The sequence below is a fragment of the Ananas comosus genome, linkage group 16, assembly GCF_001540865.1.
Source record: "Ananas comosus cultivar F153 linkage group 16, ASM154086v1, whole genome shotgun sequence".
NCBI lineage: Eukaryota > Viridiplantae > Streptophyta > Magnoliopsida > Poales > Bromeliaceae > Ananas > Ananas comosus.
In genome coordinates, this window is record NC_033636.1 from 8,424,249 (window position 1) to 8,444,737 (window position 20,489).

The following is a 20,489-nucleotide window of genomic DNA, read 5'->3' on the forward strand; positions in this document are numbered from 1 at the left end:
TTTTTTTTTTGCTGTAGAGAGAGAGAGAGAGAGAGAGATATGTGGGGAAGAGGAAATGAAAAAAAAGAAAAAGAAAAAAGAGAAATGCTAGAAAAAATATTAGAGGGTGAAAAGGAAATGAAGGACCAGTGAAGGGTTTATATAGTCAACAAAGAGAGAGAGAGAGAGAGAGAGAGAGAGAGAGTATTTATGGGAGGAGTAAATGATTTGTCAGGGAAATGGGGGAAGTGTGGTCCTCAAGAAGAAGCTATTGTGTGGACCAGGTACTCTCTATAGACTGGGAAAAGTATTTCTACCTTATCTTTTTTTTTTTTTGGAGTAAAAGACTAGTTCCATTTATCTAAAATTTCTTGCGTAAAAGTCTTTCCTCTTCTCAAATTGCAAGCAGAAATGTTTGAAAAAAAATCAACGAATTTGAAGACTAGACGTGAGAATCTATTAGAAGCATACGATTTGTAAGCACAGATTCCAATTTCATATACGGTATGAAAACACTCTTTCATTTACTGCCACGATGAACTCGTAATATTTTATATAAACGTAACAACATATCAACAAAACCCAAAGCATATATATATATATATATATATATATATATATATATATATATCGCACGTTTGTTCGATTTTCTCAAACTATTATTATAGTTTCTTCGCAGTATTGATTATACATCTTCTTGATGTGTTGACGTTAAGACAAATATATTATTTGTATTTGTCTTAATAAAATAGATTTTAATTGTGATTTCTAAAAACAATTATATGTGAAAAGAAATAAAAATACTAATGCAAGTAGAGTCGCTACTAGTAAAAGTATTGTGCTATACATTCAGCTAATAGATACTAATCGACAAACAGAGTCCAAAGTATCACATAAATTCACTACACACATCGACAACATATAAAGACGCGCTTGTTTTACTGAAAGTGGATAGCAGTGATTCGGCTGCAAATATTCATTTTCATCATTTAATTTATTGAAATGTTACCTTTTGTCGAAACTCAAATCAGCTAAATTAAAACAGCGTAATTAATTTCGATCTATCACCACAGGCCGAATTTATTAGCCCATCTTTGATGTTTTTTTTTTTTTTATTTTGTTTTCTCGTGGGATTTGGGTGAACCCGGTCTACGGACATGATGGGGAGAAGGTCTTTATGTGCGGTTCACGCAAACTCATTAATTAATAAAAAAAAAAATGGCGCGGTTCCCGAGGGGGGAGGGGAGGGAAGGGAAGGGAAGGGAAGGGAAGGGAAGGGGAGGGAAGGGAAGGTCTTTTTGACTCCGAGTCGTCACGTCGGAGGGCGACAGGGGAGGGCAGACCGACACGTGTACTCCGCGCGTGGGGAAGTGTGGGAGAATCGCCGGCAGGTCTCCCGGTCTCCCGAACACCCCAGTCGGCCTGTCGGTTCCGCGGTCGCCCCCCGTAATCATTGGGAAAAAAAAAATATATTCCAACAAAATATTTCATACAAATACAGTAAATTATAAACAAATCCCTATAAAAATTTAATTTTTATATATTATTTTTATAAAAGTCTTAATAATTTTCAATATTTACTTTTGATTTGTTATCGTTAAAATATACTATATATTTATTAGTGAAATAATCTTTTTACCATCGCAAATATGTCCTTTCAAAAGTTTCAACTATAAATATTATATGTTTGCTATAATCAGTAACCAAGAAGCAACAACATAATTTATTCAAATTAAAAAAATTGAAATATTGAATGATAATAATTAAAATTTTGAAATACCACGTGGTAAATTCAAAATGATCTATAATTTAAATACATTATAAAATTTTTTTTTATGGTACCAAAAAAACAAAAAATAACAAGTTCCTCCGACTCCCCCTATGCTATGCTATGCTATGTTATAGCTATGCTACTCTGAACAGTTTACTAATTGAAATGAATGATGAGGTTCCTCCTACCTAAACCCCACTTCCCTAGGATTCTTCTTTATTATTATTATTGCACAGTGGTTCCTGTGGGGTTCTATTATGATTGGCGCATTAAGCAACCTTATATAAGAAAACTTATTTTTGGGTTAATTACACTACTGGTCCTCTTAAGACACCCAGATTTGATATTGAAACGTGGACAGATCGAAAGAAAATATATACTTGAAAGATTGCCGGAAGAAGAAGTGAGAGTTTGACTTCGGCAAATGAACTTAGCTTCAAAAGGATAGGACAGAAGTCACAGAACACACACGAAAGATCGTTCCTGTAACGCCCCCAATAGTTTCTTATCGAATTGGATACTGATTCCAATCAGTTTATATGAGGCCTATACGCTAGTAATAATAATTGGGCTTAAGCATTTTAGGCCGGTTGTTTGGGCTCAACGAGTTATTTTTGCTAGCGGATTAGATCGTTATATTTGATATCAGAACCAGGTTACCAGTCGGAAATGTGAGAGCTAAGTGCTATGCGGGACAAAGTGCTACACCAACGGATTTGGTGGGAGCCACCTCTTGAACCCTTAGGAGTCACCTCTAGAATCTCACATCGCCTGATAATTCTGGTCCTGCTCTGTCTATTTATGATCTGGTTTGAACCCGAAAAGCACGTCAGGGTCTAAACAGGAAGGATTTGCGAATAGACATAATATTGGAAAGCAATTTCGAAAATATAGTTTAACTATCTCGTTGTAATTGCTTCAATAAGAGCGGCTAAACCGAATTGAAATCTCAAGACTACAAAAATGGGAGAACAATGATAAACAAATGGCATTCAAATGTATCCGAATATATCTGCGTTCTATTTTTTTTACGTTTGCCGACATTAGGAGCAGACGGTAAGTGTGACCAAATACAGGAGGGGTTGTAATGTAGTTTCCTCATCGCCTGCAGGCCATCCACCATCGGCCGCCCGCAATAATTCCGATCGTCGCTAAAACAACTTTGCCTCTCATCAGTGAATGCATCCCTACGCTGCACGCTTCTGTCACATACAGCATCTCGAAGGCTAGTTTGTCGAAATAGTTTGATAATATTTGATCCTAGTGCAAATTAACGGCTGAGATCTCAGAAACCGATCTACTACGTTGTGGTCCTAAATCCCAGGCTTTGAGACTACACTTCCTTGAGACCGACACAAGAATCCAATCGAAAAGTTCTGAATTTTCTGCGCCCGATGCAAAGTCAAATCGTCTTCAATCAGAGGAACAAGAAAGGTATCGCATTCAAAGTCGCAGCAAGCATCCAAACAACAATTTGGCATCTAATGGGTTCCAAACTTTTAGCATTTTTTTCATTTCTTATTCATTTTGCAATTGAATTATTAGACATGTCCATTATGTCAAATCTAATTTCACACTCCTCGACATTGTTCTTCGTGATTACTATCACCTGGCTCTTGTATATAATGTCTATTTTTTTTTACTAGAGCAATTAACATTTTTATTGTCGAGTCAAACGTGCAATCAAACTTCTCTAAAAATTTCGAAAAATCGGTGCAGAAATTAACTAAGGGCTATTGAATTATGATAACAATCTATATGAATAGGAAGGATTTAGTAGCAATTTATTATGGTTACATGGTCTATTCTATTAAAATTAACAAAAATTTAGTTGCTTGTGACAAAACTAATACAAAAGATAATGTTAAGGGCTGAATAGCAGGCAAAAAAAAAAAAAAAAAAAAAAAAGTTAGGGACCAATGACGAAGATGGGTATGTTAGGGGCCAATGGTGCAATTAATCCATACTTATTAAGTTCTAGGAGCTAGTTATTGAGAAACAAACTGTATCTATTTTTAAATCCTTAATTTTGATATTACTCAATCACTAGCTAAACATTAATCTCCAATTCTAAAAATTTCAAACATTCTAGATCAAACCTAATTAAGCAAATTAAAACTTCTAGGACTAAAGATAAAGTGAAAGTAAAGAGATTTCAGTCTAATTTAATAATATGGTGGCTAAAAGTATTATTTTTATATTATAAAATATCTAAAAAAATTTAAAAATGATTGTAGTGTTTTTTTTTTCAAAGCTTTAAAATTGTGGTTGCAATTATTACCAGATGTAGTTTTTAGGTGACTACTATATCTACAACTTTACAGTACAAAAGGAAAAAAAATAAAAGTACTTTTAAAATTTTAAACATTTTTTGGATATAAAAATTAAGCTTTTTGCTATTATATAATCAAGTGATCCTTTTTAAAGAACGGGAAAAGCGATTTCATTATTATGTGTCGGATCGTTGATGCTAATCATTAATCTCTATGGCTCAAGATATAAGAAATATACAATCAATTCACTAAAAGCGTAGATAAACAACGGTCACGCGTATCGATTGTGACTTAGTCAAACCCGCCTCACGCAAATTTAAATATGACTCAGTTCAATTCGACCTCCCGTCATTTCAAAAAAGACTTCATCAAATCCGATCTTTTATTATACGACAGAATGTTGGATCATTTAAGCTAGTATATTATTATGCATTATATATATATAGAGAGAGAGAGAGATAGAGAGTGAGAGAGAGAGTTCGGCTGCTATGCTATCAATAGCACCAAGCACTTGGTGCTATTAAGTTTTCTGCCGTTAGATCTACTCCTCTGATCATTTTCAACCGTTAGATTATACTATTAAACCAACCACCCACTCAACCCTATGGGACCCACATCATCCTAACTACATATTTATCAATTCAAGGGTTAAAAAACTAATAACACCAATAGCTTGATACAATTGATAGTTTTTCCAGCCTGAATTCTCTCTCTTCCTCTCTCTCTCTCTCTCTCTCTTATTATATATATTATAATATTTAATGACCGTGGTGAGTCGGTTGCAATAAGTTTAACGGTGTAGAAATATTCAATCGCATGAAATTTTGATAGAAAATTCTTTATACATATAAAAACAAGATCAATAACTTTGATCTAAAATTTTAATGTCATATCATCATATTTTGTAAGATTTTATTTTTAGCCGTTGATTTGAGCTCTTCGATCACTAGGCAAATGATATCGAAAAATCACAAAAATTTATTTTCTAATACTTCAAATACTCTAGATCAAATCTAACGGAGCGATCGTCGATTCGAAAGTCCCGACATCGAAAACAAAGTGGAAGCACGGAGCGCTCCGTGCTTCATAGATATCCAGAGACATAGTATTATATATATATATATATATATATATATATATATATATATCTCTCTCTCTCTCTCTCTCTCTCTCTCTCTCTCAAATCCAGAGACAAAAACTAGTAAAAATAGGTAATCTAATATGATAATTTGGTTGGTGAGTGAGTTGGGATCCCCCGGGTATAGTAGGATTGCGTATAGAAAATTAGGTTCTTAGCTTTGAATGTTCATGGTTACTGAACCATGAAAATTTTCGTATCATCGAGTTAATATATATATATATATATATATATATATATATATATATATTTGTGGTATCATTTTGATTGCGCACAGGAATTAATCACGAGAGAAGCAAAGCGGAGGGTGGTTTGGAGCCAATAAGAGGAGAAGTACATCATCACGAGGGGGGATGCGACTGCTGACTGGTGACTGATGAGTGAGGAGTTAATTTCCTCCACCTTTCTGCGCCCTGCCCTGTCTTTACTGCTGCTGCTGCTGCTGCTGCTGCCGATGAAGGCCAGCGTGCGTTTTGTCGCTTTAACGTACGCATCAAATCATATCATTTGTCATTTATTTACTAGAAGAAGAGATCGCTGGAAAATTTAAAGAATTTCGCCCAAAAAAAATTTAGAATTCTTACTGAAGTGACATTTCTAAGTAATATATTTATGTAAAATTTAATTTTTATATATTATTTCTATAATAATAATTTTAAATATATTCCTTCCATCTGTTATTATTATTAGAGAATATTTTATATTTTCAATTTTATCATCATAAATATGTCATTTTAAAAATTATAGAAATATAATATAAAAGGGATACAAATATCAAAAACTAGCCGATGTTAAATATTTAACCTATGGTTAACTAAATTTTTCTAACGGATTTTAATCACAGAGATATATTTGAAAATATCAGGACTTTTGCAGGAACAATATATACAAATTGAATTTTGTAGAGATATATTTGTCATTCACTATATTTACAGAAACCTATGTAAAATTAACCCTTAATAAAATTATTCTTCTTTGGTTCATTTGTTCCATCATAGTTAATAGAAAAATATTTTTTTATACTTTTCTTTCAAGAAAGAAGGGCCAAGAAAGAATATATGATTGACTTTTCACCCCGGCTAATACTAAGATACAATCACGTTCTAATACTAATCATTTATTTTGGCTACGAATTTAATAGATAGTAAGTACTAAAGATGAAAAAGTTGGAAGCTTAGTTATTTTATATTTTTGATTGAGTACATTTCTAAAATATGAACAAAAAAGAAAATTACATGCTAATTTTCTCTTTAAAAGAAAAAAAATGGTTAATTGTATACCGTTTTATGAAAACATATTGAATAGCAGATATATTTTTATAAAACTTAATTTTTTATTTTTATCCTTGTAAAAGTTCTATCATATTTTAATATATTCCTACTGTTAAGATCCATTAGAAAAGACATAGTTAACCATGAGTAAAATACTCAGCTATGGTTAGTGAATGGGTTAAAGTGACATTTTTATTCCTTTTATATTATTTGGTAAAATACTACTTTGCGAGGACATTTATAGATAATTCTAATAGTTGGGACATTTAAAACAATATAATTATAAGGGTAAAAATGTTATTTCACTTAACTGTTGTTAAAAAATAGGCAGTGCTCTAACAGTAGCAAATCAGAGGGACAAATATGAATATCAATGAACTTTTGCAGGAATAAAAATAAGAAGTTAAACTTTATATGGATATATTTGTTATTCGGTATATTTACATGAAGCTTTATGCAATTAACCCTCCAAAAAAATCACATTCTAACAGAAAACATCGGCAAGAATTAAGCAAAAAAATTAGAAGTCTAGAAAATGCTAACTTCAAAATTAAAATTTGAGAAAAAAAAACGAAACTTCGCCCAGGGAACAAGTAATGAAATTGAGATATTCAAATAAAATATCATATATACACCTATAAATAGGATGCAAATCTTGCATTCCAGCCTTACAATGCTAATGTTTTTTTTTTTTTTTTTTTTTTTTTTTTTTTTTTTTTTTTTTAACACTAATATGACAACTTTAAAATTTTGAATAGAAGTATAGATATATTACCAAAAGGAAATAGGCTGGAATACTATTAATAGCATTAATGACGTGGTGCTATTAAGTTTCTGTCGTTGGATTAAACAATGTGTGGTTAGGATGATGTGGACCCCGTAGGGTTGAATGGATGGTTGGTTGAATAATATAATCGAACGGATGAAAATGATAAAAAAAGGTAAATCTAACGGCAGAAAACTTGATAGCATCAAATGCTTCGTGCTATCAATAGTATCCCAACCAGACTCTTACCAAAAGTCCTATTTTTTAAATAAGGATAATTCTCTATATACCTCTCAAAATTTCTGAAATAATTTATTTATCTTTACTTTTTTTGTTTCAAATATGTCATTTATATATTTATCTGTTTTTCAAAAATACTCTTGCAGTTAGTGCCCGTTAAATCATCTCGAGTCAAATTTAAGTTTAATTTCTATCATAGTTAAAAAATAGTAAAAATACATATTTTGCTCTTAGCTAATTTAAGGACAAATAAAAAAATGGGTGACAGTGGAAGAATATATTTAAAAAGGTAAAAAGTCAAAATACTGTAACAGTAGAAGAATTATTTGAAATGACAAATATGATAATTTTATAGAGAAAATTACTATTACAAACATAATCGAACTCTAATAAGAATATATTTTAAAGATTTTAAAATATTAAAAAATATATTTTTAATATTAACTTTATAAGAGAAATAAATAAAAATATTAAATTTTTTTTAGGAATATATAAGTAATTCTCCTTTTTAAATATTGGTCTCTAGGCCATGTAGGTGAAAGTAACTTGAGCTAGTGCAATAGCATGTTCCAGAGCAATTTCTTTTGTTTTGTTTTGTTTTTTTTTTGTTTTTTTTTTTTTTTTGTTTCGTGGACAAAAGTGTTGAGACCAACAAGCAAGGTGGGTCCTACGTGTCCCACTTTGAAGGCTTTCAGATTAGGCCACGTGGAGGCCTGTGTACCGTCGGTGGCGAGCACTGGGACCCACCGTAATCTCACTTCACAAAAAGTGTCGCACCCGTGGGCGGTGGCCCGTATCTTTTACTGTATCGAAAATTTCTGCGTACTGTTAAATCTAATTTAATATTAAATTTAAAATATTTAAATAATTTTAATTTTTTTTTATGATGATAAATATTATTAAAGAAGTGCGTAAAAATGCATAAAAATATACAAGCAGATGCTTTTGACTCGATCTGCAGATCGATTTGGATCGGTAGAGCTTCGGGTGCAATCTGCTTTAAATAGAACAATAAATATAGGCTAAAATGAGAAAAGAAAAAATAATTCATTCCAAATTTGTCAGATTTGGTAAGGAAATGAAGTGGGAGGCAAAAAAACTTTTTTTTTTTTTTCGATCTAGTCAAATTCGAGAAAAAAAATCACAAAGAATCCATTCCCACCGCAATCTATCTGGTCAATCCGTCTCGAATTCGCTCTAACCTGTCAAAAACATGAGGCGGCAGGCGGGGTACTCCTCCCGCCTCCGAATTGGCCCTGTTTGTATCCTTACTTCTGTGCAGTTTCACATAAAATTTTATTATTTGTTGGTACATCATGAAAATTACTATTAAGATATAGTTTAATATAATAAAGGCTTAATATAGTTTAATATAATAAAGACTTAATTACACTCTACTTCATTTGTTATATTGTACTGTTTTTTTTGTTTAAAGATACCATTATTTTATAGTATTTTATCAATATCTATAGTGTATTTTAAATTTTATTTTATTTTTTCTAATTTATGCTATTTTTTCTCATAGATATTCCAAACTATTTTTTTTCCTCACCAATTTTCACATTATTATAAACAAGTCTATTATTTTAAACAAAATCTAACAACTTTTACGTCCATAATAGACATTGGTTAAATAATAAAAAAATATAAAATAAATCTTCATAATAAACTAACTAAAATTTTTTATCAAATTATTTTATTATTTTTTTTATTATTTTATGTCAAAGTGAGTTGGATTTATGCACTGCCATTTTTAATCAGTATATTTTAACAATTTCTATATAAAATTATAAATTTATTACTTATAGTGTAAAAATAGAAAAAAAAAAAGAGTGGTGCTTTGAAAAAAAGAATGGTACAATATAGAAAGTAAAAGAAAAAAAAAACTTGTAATTAAGCCAAATGTAAAAAGGCCCCCAAATTTTCAATATATATATACTAATTGAAGTGTCATTTTTTTTTCCCAAAATGTAGTAATTTGTGGCCGTTGTTGGGCTTGTTGGACTCGAACTTTACTGGGCCATGAACAAGCCCACTCCGCACCGCATGATATATGAGGATCCCCGCATAGAAGTTCCCCGTCTCCGTCTCCGTCCCCGCCGGTGTCCGCATAGAGCTCCCGTTCGCCGCCGCGATGCACCTATACGAGCAGTGGAAGGAGCTCCCGAAGATCCAGAAGCTTCGGCGCACGGTGTCGTATGCGGGGTTCTACTGCTTCGTCGCCCTCATCAGCTACGCGTACACCAGCAACACGTAACGCTCTTCTTCTAGACCCTTCTCGGACCCTCTAGAATCTTCTAGTTTCCCCCCTTTTTATTTTAATTAAACTGATTATTTTTGGGGGGAGAGAATTGTAGGACAAGGGCCGGGATGTCGAGCGCCGATCAGTACTATGCGGCGTATCCAGCTGGGACCGAGTTGTTGACCGATTCCGCAAAGGTTTTTGCAAAACCTTAGATAAAGTTTAAATTTTGATCCATTTTTCGGCTTAATTTGATCTATGTTCCGCTTTTTTGTTCATGTTTATGTGGTGATGTAGGGGGAATTTGGCGTTGGGTTCCCTTTTTTTAAGAATTCTTTGTAATGCCCGAATGGTGTTTGTCGAAATGCCTCACTGATGATTGTTGAAAGGAACAAGTTTGAATTTGGTTTACATGTGATTTTGTTGAAAAAAAAAGTGATTTTGATGTGCATTGCAGCTGTACAAGGCGGCGTTAGGCAACTGTTTCGAAGAGGAGGAATGGGGCCCGATCGAGTTCTGCGTCATGGCGAAGCATTTCGAGCGCCAGGGGAAGCCGCCGTATGCGTACCATGCTGTGAGTAGTAGCTACTTGTTGTCATTTCTTTCTGAGTAGCCGATCTTTGGTTCTTTAACTGATCTGATGAGAACTGCTTTGAGTCACAAGACAATGGAAAATTGTCGACCTATTGTTCCATTTTAGCGGCAATTCAGTGGTCGTAAATCAACCGATAAGCTGGAAATGTGAGTTGGCGAGATGCTCGATCGGTCGTGATTGCTGCATTTTGGTGTCTTTCTCGTATTTATATGCATTGTTCAAGTTTAGAGCGGGGAGAGGAAATGTAACCTTCGATAAAGGTGAAGAAAGGTGTAAGGATCTTTTCAACACGTTTGGCACCCGGAATTGGATTTTTCAGGATAAGTCTAGAGAGTGATAATGAGGAGGAGGTAGGGTTTAGCCACTCAAAGGTGTTGGGGGTGACGGCGTAGGGGATTGATCCGGTCGAATACCATTGCTTTTGCGAATAAAATCTCGCTCGATCCCAACATCTCAGGTGGAATTCAATAATCTCACCCCTGCAGAGAGTATTTGCCCCATCCAGATTGGATAACACCAGCCTCTCGCGATGATGACTCGTCTTTCTTGCCCAATTCACTTCCCTTATCTCATTCTATTCAATCCAGTCGTAAGTGCCAAAAAGACTCTTTTATACAACTTCCCTCGACATATCTTTGCCAGAGAAGTTACCGGTAGCTGTTTGCGTTGTTACCAACTAGAGGCCTAAGACCGTCTAGCTTAGGTCGTCTAAAGAGTAGGAATTGGCCTTATTTAGCTTTTCGAGATCCTGCTGGTATTTGAACCAAAACTGACATTTCAAGTTAACTTCTAAAACTTCTAGGATCATACTTCCATTGCAATATGAAAGTTGTAAAGCTGGTACATGCAAAATCAATCATTCATGAATGGAAGAATCTCAATCACCTGCAACATTGTAATTCGGTGTCTGATCGAGAAGTGAAAGCAGAACCTGCCAACTTAGTGGATTGATAATTAATGTGTGGAATTATCCGTCTTGGGTAAGTTATAAGATGATTTGAGTACCGTCTAAATCATATTTGATAGCTTGTTGGTCTGGTGGTGATCAATTTGTACTAGTTTTCTTTTATAAACGATTCTTCTTGTTGGTTGAGGAAGGCACTCTGCTTGCTAAAACCTCAGATATCATTCTCCTAAACATGAGTTTATGACTCTTTCTATTGCTCTGTATACACTTTACTCACATCTCGTATTTGCTTAATTTTTTTACGTGAAAACATATAAGCTTTTCTTCTTTTTTTTTTTTTCTTTTTCCAGCAATACATGGCTCATCTCCTTTCTCACGGGCAACTCGACGGCAGTGGCTAAGCTCCGGAAAAGTATTGGTCGCAAAATACGGCTATGAGTTTTTTGGTGGCAAAATTGTTGAAGTGGAAGCCGGGAACCTTCATTGTATGATAATACTACTGAGAACTGAAAATGGGAAATGGCTCTGAGCTTTGATTTCCATAGTTTTATTTCATTTCTAGTACTTTTGAAAGTATTATAATTACATGTTTGTCCTTATCAAAACAGAGTAAAGTTTTATGTTGTCTACTTTGTTTTAGTGTTATATTTCGCATGGATAAGAAATTTCTCTTCCATTTAGCTCTAAGCAGGCATAAATTATCCACCAAAGAAATGCATTAATAAACAAGTACAAACGATGTTACCGTCCCTCCTCCATACATTAAACCTTGTGTAGAGTTCAAATATGAGAAATCAAACTTAAATCTGTTCCATGTAGGAGAAGAACATAAGTTTCCTGAAGGAAGGCCATGGTAGAAGAGAGATCATTAGATGAAGCTCGGGCAAGCAGGCCCCTTGGATATGCCGAGACGAACCTCCATCCCGTGGTGCATGTCTGCAGGTCGGAAGGTTTCCGAGTCTTGCGGCACTGCAGATGATTTGGTTCAGAGAAAATTGGTAATGCAGATCATAAGAGAAGGAAAAGAAAACACAAAAACAAGGTGTGTAAAACCAAACACGGAGTAATAACAAAACATCACGGTAAATGCTGCCGTAATGAAAAGCAAGCATTTTAAACTGATACTTGGTAAAATCATAGTTGCTTATAGTATGAACTTAGGTGACATTTGCAGAAGTTGTACTAAACAAGTAAACAATTATTCAGATAGAAGAGAAGGCACTGGAAAGCATAGGCATTGTTACCATTCAAGTAATCTTCAAAGCCGAAATCATCCAGGGTTCCTGTGAGAGCTTCAAATCCTATCATGGAGGATGGTAACGCACCAGGAGGCCTCTGGAATCTGCAGCCATGAGTAAAATAATTAGTCATCTGACATTAACTACAGTAGTTTACAAGCAGACTGAAACTAAGAAAAAGTAAATATGATGAGAAAATATTACTCAAATGAAAGAAGCAAATGAACATCAGCTAGACACTGCATTACAATGACCAGCGACAAGGACAACAGCTTACAGCTATGATCAACATCATAAAAATCAAGAGACTTAACACAGAACAATATTCCACTAGAAGAACAATAAAGCTATTTAAGACCACAGTATTCTGTGATCAGTATAGTTCAAATAACCTGCTCTAAACAGTTCATGGAGAATCAATTATCGATAGTCAAGATTTTAGCCAAGAAAATTCCAAATATTCAAATCAGATCAGAAGAAATGTCGTAAAGGAAAATTACCCATGAAGGCAATTTCAGCAGGGATTCAAACAGTATGATGAGAAAGAGAAAGGACTCGGCGGAACTGTCTAAAAGAATATGAGCGAAACATGAAAGAGAAGCGAGGAGAAACAAAGTCTTACAGCAAATTAACTTCACAAAACCCCATAATTGTTGCTATCCAAAATTCCAAAATGCGACCTGCAAATCTTGTTATAGTAGCAAAAGCAAGTATGTTGTCCCTTCAGTTAAACGATATCCCGACTAAAGTCTCCTACTTCTTCGCATCAGGACATAGTTTGAATCAAGTGGAATACCTATTTTGAAAGGCAATCCCACGGAATCAAATAGAATACCCTCCTGAATTCAATATACGAGTGGAATTTCATCGACGCTATCTCAAACTCCAAATGTTTAAAACATCTGAATAAAATTCTCCAAATAACTATAATCAACCTAATAAGACTCACTAGTCGACTCACTACAAACCCAAATGAGCCCCATAACCCCAACTCACTGAAATTTCAGACCAAAATGCATATGTAATTTTAATCAAACCTAATAAAACATTTATCTAAAGACTCCTTATACATGCAACACAATTTTCTAATCACTTTCACCCTTAATTTACATCTAATAATCAAAGCCTCCCAAGCACGCATTCCTATGTAAAACCTTGGAAATAAGATCATACAGTGCCCCCTTTTACTAAAAACAATTGATAACACCAGGTCAAATAAACAAGGACAAAGGGCATGGAAAAGTATAGAATTTGATTTTTTTTTTTTTTTTAACAGATTCTAATCACTTGTTTGAAACAGATGCCATCAAATGTTTTAAAGGTGAAAGAAAATGGATCAAAGGCATAAAAATTTGATATCATAGAAGCTTTAGAGGTTAATTCTCCTGCATAACATCCATAGATCTAACAAATAACAATAACTACTCCAAATCACATGATATCGTGACAAAGAGGTCTCAAAATTACTTGGCAAGGATTTGTGCATCGAGATCCCTCCTGAGATTGAACGCCGATCCGTACGTAAGCGCCAACCCTGCCCGCTTCTTCTCCTCCCAGAACCTATCCCTCTGATCACCGCAACAACGAACTAGGGTTACGGTTTGAGTTCTACAACAATTCGAGGCTACCAATCGAATCAAAGCAATCGAAGAAACGGAAAAAACACGATCGAAGAGATTGATTGCAGAGGGGCTAGGGTTCTTACGGATTCGCGGAGGTTTTCGAGGGGGTGGGATCCGACGATCTCGCCCTTGACCCCGTTCAACCCGAAGCGGAGCGCGTCGTAGTTCTCCGCGACTTCGTGCTTGATCGATCCCGACATTTTCGCTCCTCTTCTTCTTCGTCTTCGTCTTCGTCTTCGTTTCCTCCTCCGTTCGCTTCTTATCGAAACCCTAAAACAATTCCTCTTTTTGAGTTTTCTTTGAAAACAAGACAGGGTAAATTGCAGTATAGTCCCTGAATATTTCTATATTTAACACTATCCATCCCTGAATTTTTTTTCGCTCTAATCTCGAATCTACTGGTGTTACATTTGCGTCTTAGTTTTTGTCTAAAAATTTAATATTAAATATTTTAAAAAATTATGACTTAATAGGTCATAAAAAATTGATCGAAAATTAAAATATTTAAAGAATTAGTAGATATATAGTGTTAACCGTGAATCTGCGAATACGCAATTGGTATAGATAATAATTTATTTTTTAATACTAATTAATATGAGTGAAAAGCTAGTTTTTGAAGCCTTATGAAAAAGAAAACTCCAACTTTTCCTTGAAAATTTTCTTGATGATTTTTTATGAATAATTATTAGTAATTAGTATGGTTACTTTAACCAATGATATCATACCTTTTTCTTGTAAGTCTTGGGCCATATAATTTTTGCTATACCCCCATGTGGATAATTAGCCTATATTTGGTTTTATCTTTATATTTTTTTTTCTTGACGACAATAATGATAATTTGCTATCAACTTCATTGATTTTTGGCCAATTTGCATAAAAAATCCATTTATTTTAGACTTTTGCAAAATCGGGCCACCTTTTTTATTTTTGCAGATTCGGTCCGCTTTTTCAGCAAACTGACCAAAATACCCTTATTACTTTTTCTCTTTCCTCTTTCTCTCTCTTCTTCGTTTCTCTCGTTCTTTTTTTTTTTTCTCGCCGGTAGAGTGGAGGTGGAGCGGAAGCAGAAACGGTTCGTCTCGCCTCTCACCCTCATACTCTCGCCCTCGCCCTTGCCCTCGTCCATGCACCCCCACCTTCCTCGCCTCCGACCCCGTTAAGGCCACGCCGCGACTTTTTTTTTTTGCTTTTTTCTTTTCTTTTCTTCTCCGACTCTTCTCCACCGTCTCCGACGACAACGCCTCTCGTCCTTCCCCGCCCTTCTCATCTCTCACTCTCCCTCATTTTCTGTCGCCTCCGACGACGATTTATCTTCGCCGGCGCCGACGTCGACATCGTAGAGGTCACTGCGGCGCTACAGTCTCGGAGCGGGGGGTTCTTAGCGGCGTCGTCACCGGCGCCGTCACTGGCACCGTAGCTGTTGGCAGAGAAGATGACAAAAAAATTATAGAAAAAACAGAAAAAAAAATAAAGATAAAAAATTATATAAAAAGAAGGATGAAGATGAAATTACATCGTTAATTACAAAAAAAATTATAAGTTGCACTATTTAAGATGTAAACTGCTGCTTTAAGATAAAAATTATACTCTTTGAACGAAAATTATATTATTTTTTATCTTGAACTGCATCTTTTTAAGTGATATTTATACTGTTTCTCCTCTTCTTGTTGTTGCACTATTTCTCCTCTTATTTACACAGAAATGGTGCAACAAGAGGAGAAACAGTGCAACAAGAGGAGAAACAGTATAAATATCTCTTAAAAATGTGCAGTTTCTCCTCTTATTACATTGTTTCTCCTCTTGTTGCACTATTTCTCCTATTGTTTACACAGAAATAGTGCAACAAGATGAGAAACAGTGCAACAAAAGAAGAAACAGTAGATATATCTCTTAAAACAGTGCAATTTCTTCTCTTGTTGCACTATTTCTCCTCTTGTTTACACAGAAATGGTGCAACAAGAGGAGAAACAGTATATATATCTCTTAAAACAGTGCAGTTTCTTCTCTTCTTGCAATATTTCTCCTCTTGTTGCACTATTTCTCCTCTTATTTACACAGAAATGGTGCAACAAGAGGAGAAACAGTATAAATATCTCTTAAAAGGATGCAGTTTAAGATAAAAAATAGTGTAACAAGAGAAGAAATGGTGCAACAAGAGAAAAAACAGTGTAACTTTTGTTTAAAGAGTGTAACTTTCATCTTAATGGATGCAGTTTACATCTGAAAGAGTGTAATAAGAAGAGAAACAATGTAAATATTTCTCAAAGAGTGTAATTTTTGTTTAAAGAGTGTAGTTTTCATCTTAAAGCTGCAGTTTACATCTTAAATAGTGCAACTTATAATTTTTTTTGCAGTTAACGATACAATTTGATATTCATCACTCTTTTTATATAATTTTTTATCTTTATTTTTTTTTCTATTTTTTTTATAATTTTTTTTTGTCACCTTCTCTGCCAACAGCCACGGTACCGGCAACGACACCGCTAAGGACCCCCGCTCCGAGCTTGTAGCGCCGTAGTGACCTCCACGGTGTCGACGTCGGCGCCGGCGAAGATGCATCGTTGTCGGAGGCGGCAGAGAATGCGGGAGAGGGAGAGATGAGAAGGGTGGGGAAGGATGAGAAGGACGAGAGAGGCATTGTCGTTGGAGACGGTGGAGAAGAGTCGGAGAAGAAAAGAAAAGAAAAAAGCAAAAAAAAAAGAAAAGTCGTGGCGCAGCCTTAGCGGGGTTGGAGGCAAGGAAGGTGGGGGGTGCGTGGACGAGGGCAAGGGCGAGGGCGAGGGCGAGGGCGAGGGCGAGGGCTAGAGAATGAGGGTGAGAGGCGAGACGGACCGTTTCCGCCTCCGCTCTGCCGGCGAGGAAAAAAAAAAAACGAGAGAAACGAAGAGGAGAGAGAAAGAGGAAAGAAAAAAAGTAAAAAGGATATTTTGGTCAGTTTGCTGAAAAAGTGGACTGAATCTGCAAAAACGAAAAAAATGGCCCGGTTTTGCAAAAGCCCAAAATAAGTGGATTTTTATGCAAATTGGCCTTGATTTTTTTCAAAAATAAATTTAGTTTTTTTTTTGAGAAAATGTGATTGAGTTTGGAACTCTAAACAGACTATCGACGACAAGTCAAAGAAAGGTGGGACTGATGTCTAAGTCATTCTGCCCATTATATTCTGAATGACAGACGTGCTACAATGAACGGAATAAAGAGTCGTGATATCACGAGAGTAACCTCAAGGCAACGCCGAAGGCTAGGCTAGTGATCGGAGTGAAGTCATATATATATATATATATATAGATAATAATAGTATTAATTCAAAGAAATGATTAGTTGATCTAAAAATCAAAAAATCGAAAGCACCACATCCTCTATACTTTCGATAACATAGTGTGTATATATATATATATATATATATATATATATATATATATATATATNATAAATGATTTCTTCAAAAATTGCTTCTCATTCAAACTCTCATTTTCCAAGATCCATTTTAGCTGTTTAGTTCAGTAACTGCACAATTTATTATATTGATATGTATTTCAAAAGCATTTTTAACTTTTTTTTTTTCTCTAAATACTGCGATAAAAACTGCTGCTAAATTTTAAAGCATAAAAATAGACACTTTTGAAAACACAATTCTAAGTTAGGTTGAAAAGATGATAGAAACCATTGTAAATGAAACAAGTGCGTGTTTTTAAATATCAGAATTCTAAACTGTCTCAATTTTTTTATTTTATTTTTGAGAAACGCTACTTGTGAATATGTAATCTTACATCCAATCTATCTAAAGATTTAGATAATTTTTATACTTTTAGCATTAACAAACAAAAGTGTGATAATACTAGTGCGAAAAAATAAGCTTTTAAACAAAAGTGTAAAATCTATACCTAATTTTAGATGTGCAGATATCATTGCTCAATATTTTTTTTCTTAAGTTAGGCAAGAGAGTAGTAAGGGTCAAAGTATTTTATGGCCTATTTATTTGCCTGTAATTGAACTTTCAAGTTGAAAATAATTTTCAGTTGAACTTAAGTTCACGAAAAATATATTTTCTCACTGCTGTTTGTTTGATAAAAAGTCAATAACTTTAAAATTATAATTACCTTACTTTTATTTATTTATTTATTAAAAAATTTCACACTAACAAGAGAATGAAAAAATATTATAGCATTAATTTTTTATTATTTTTTTTAATATTTTTCTCTTTAGTAATTGAAGCAAATTACGACATTTTGAAAAAACAAAGTAGTAAGTAACTTTACCTCCCTCCGCTTTCGATTTTTAAATTTACATAAACCATAGTATTATAAAAAAAAGATAATCATATACAGTAAAACTAACGATCAAAATAAAAATGTACAGAACTTATTTGAATTATAAATTATTTCAAATTGGCTGTCCAATCTTTCAAAATTTTAATTTTACCACCGAAACTTTCCTTTTGTTTGATTTTAGTCGGTCAACGATACATTGACTTCAAAATATAAGCTAGTTACTTATTTTAATAAATTTATAATTTCAAGAATAATAAATATGTAACGATAAATGATGCATTTAATATTTGAAGTCAAAATATTATTAACTAATTCAAATTAACTAAAATAAAAAATAAAATAATAAAATAAAAATTTGAAAAATGAGATAGTTTAATTTAAAATTTTTCATAGATCAAATAAAATCTATTTATTTTTATAAAAAAAGAAAAGGAAAAACTTCAAAAACCCCCTGTGATTTCGCACTTTTTTATTTTAGTACCCTGTGGTTTAAAGTGTATTAAGTTAGTACCCTGTGGTTTCACACTTTCTCACTTTAATACCCTATGGTTTAAAGTGTATCAAGTTAGTACTATGTGGTTTTATTTTTATATCAAATTAGTACTCTGTGATTTTATTTTTGTATCAAATTAATATCCTGTGATTTTATTTTTTTCTTAATAAAATATTAAATCACAAGGTATTAAAGTAAGAAAGTGTGAAATCATATGGTACTAACTCGATACATTTTAAGCTATAGAATACTAAAGTAAAAAAATGCGAAATCACATAGTAATAATTTAATAATTATATGGTTTAAAGTGAGAAAGAGTTATTATTCCCGCGTGCAACCACTTCGTTAACCTCCTTCCACGTGGCGCTCTCCCACATGCGCACCGTGCCACGGTGACGTCACTCTACCTTAACTATCACTTTATTTATATTTTAATTACTTTATTTTTTTAAAATTTTAATTTAACTATTTAATTTGAGAAAATTAATAACTCTTTAACATTATTTATCCTTATAAATTTATTTAGCATATTTTATACAGTTTCCGTAACTGTAAATTCATTAAAACAAATAATTTACTTAATTTTTATATTTCATATTCGAAAAGCCATAAACTTACTTAAATCAAACAAAGTAAAAGATCTTCAAGTAGGTAATAACAATACAATCCCACACTATTTGGGTTTAATTTTTTTTCTTTTTCATTTGCAAATATAATTATTATTCACAGTTTTTCAGATTTTTCACAGCTTTGATTCTGATCTCGTTTAATTATATGTTATTCTTCACAGTTTTTATGTACTGAACTAAATTAATCATTACTATACTACGGAATTAGATTCATGAAGCTAACGCAAAAGTCTCAACTCATTCATTGAGACACTACCAACAACAACACCACGAAAGACCATCCGTTACTAAAGCAAGTGGCAAAAAATTTAATAATTAGTATCCGAAATTCAAATTTGAATTTTAGTTGATTCATATTTCTAACTAAATTTATTTCTGAATAAAATAAACGAAGCAGGTTACGTGCTATCTATATCTCTCAAAAAAAACAACAACAACAACAACAACAACAACGAAGGTAAGATTGGCTGAAACTAAGATGTAATAAGATTATTATTAATAGCCAGCAGCAGTGTCTGCTACTTTTTCTACGGCGGCAGTTTCAGCTGAGAAGACTGCAGAACGATATGCAAAGGAGGAGGGCGGGCTGCCCGCGCGGCGCGGCGCGGGGCGGGGTCTGGAAGGCGGCGGCCGCGGCTGTCATAGTGGATAGCCCCAGAGAAGTCCAGCGGCTGGCACCGCTCCCCCAGCAGTATCGTGCGCCGCCACACCCCATCCTCGTCCTCGTCCTCATCGTAGTCCTCCGCCATTGCACCGATGATTCGGTTCCTCTCTTCAGCTGCTGGAGGAGTAGTGAGCTGTTTCTTTCGGCGACGACCGGGACTGAGGCAGAGGAGCGACGGCACGGACGGCGGCTTGCGGCCGGTGAGGACGAGGCCGAGCTTCCGGGAGGCACGCGACACGTGCCGGGTGCACGTGAGGACCAGGGTGGACATGGAGTGGAGGAGGTCGCCTATGGCCATGGTGGGGACTAGTCTCTTTTCCTTTGCAAAGAGTCTGTATATATATATATATATATATATATATATATATATATATATATATATATATATATATA

The 20,489-nt window shown here is 34.2% G+C and overlaps 4 protein-coding genes across 4 annotated transcripts in view; 1 reads left to right on the plus strand and 3 right to left on the minus strand.

Moving 5' to 3' along the window:
• The window catches only part of LOC109722183, a 24,629-nt gene continuing 4,305 nt past the window's right edge, over positions 166-20,489 (minus strand). Inside the window, exon 3 of the transcript XR_002219402.1 lies at positions 166-184. The gene's annotated coding sequence lies outside the window, so the exon portion shown is untranslated. The remainder of the gene's footprint in view (positions 185-20,489) is intronic.
• LOC109722187 lies at positions 9,494-11,811 on the plus strand. The gene is made up of 4 exons (XM_020250109.1): positions 9,494-9,691; positions 9,796-9,877; positions 10,138-10,254; positions 11,533-11,811. Exons 1-4 carry the CDS (start codon positions 9,573-9,575, stop codon positions 11,581-11,583), a joined length of 369 nt encoding a protein of 122 aa, XP_020105698.1. The 5' UTR covers positions 9,494-9,572; the 3' UTR covers positions 11,584-11,811.
• LOC109722186 (cyclin-B1-2-like) lies at positions 11,881-14,324 on the minus strand. Its single transcript, XM_020250108.1, has 4 exons — positions 14,126-14,324; positions 13,888-13,988; positions 12,427-12,524; positions 11,881-12,151 (listed from the first exon to the last, which is right to left on the minus strand). Exons 1-4 carry the CDS (start codon positions 14,240-14,242, stop codon positions 12,051-12,053), a joined length of 417 nt encoding a protein of 138 aa, XP_020105697.1. The 5' UTR covers positions 14,243-14,324; the 3' UTR covers positions 11,881-12,050.
• On the minus strand, positions 19,901-20,451 carry LOC109722185. The gene has a single exon (XM_020250106.1). It carries the CDS (start codon positions 20,392-20,394, stop codon positions 19,960-19,962), a length of 435 nt encoding a protein of 144 aa, XP_020105695.1. The 5' UTR covers positions 20,395-20,451; the 3' UTR covers positions 19,901-19,959.

What these genes read in the sequence shown, in the direction of transcription:
- LOC109722187 (XM_020250109.1), top strand. Translation starts at nt 9,573, where the DNA reads ATGCACCTATACGAGCAGTGGAAGGAGCTCCCGAAGATCCAGAAGCTT. An exon ending in TACGCGTACACCAGCAACAC is followed by an intron (nt 9,692 to 9,795) that starts GTAACGCTCTTC and finishes AGAGAATTGTAG; the next exon opens with GACAAGGGCCGGGATGTCGA. An exon ending in TGTTGACCGATTCCGCAAAG is followed by an intron (nt 9,878 to 10,137) that starts GTTTTTGCAAAA and finishes TGTGCATTGCAG; the next exon opens with CTGTACAAGGCGGCGTTAGG.
- LOC109722185 (XM_020250106.1), bottom strand. Translation starts at nt 20,394, where the DNA reads ATGGCCATAGGCGACCTCCTCCACTCCATGTCCACCCTGGTCCTCACG.
- LOC109722186 (XM_020250108.1), bottom strand. Translation starts at nt 14,242, where the DNA reads ATGTCGGGATCGATCAAGCACGAAGTCGCGGAGAACTACGACGCGCTC. An exon ending in TCGAAAACCTCCGCGAATCC is followed by an intron (nt 13,989 to 14,125) that starts GTAAGAACCCTA and finishes TGCGGTGATCAG; the next exon opens with AGGGATAGGTTCTGGGAGGA. An exon ending in GATGCACAAATCCTTGCCAA is followed by an intron (nt 12,525 to 13,887) that starts GTAATTTTGAGA and finishes TCATGGCTGCAG; the next exon opens with ATTCCAGAGGCCTCCTGGTG.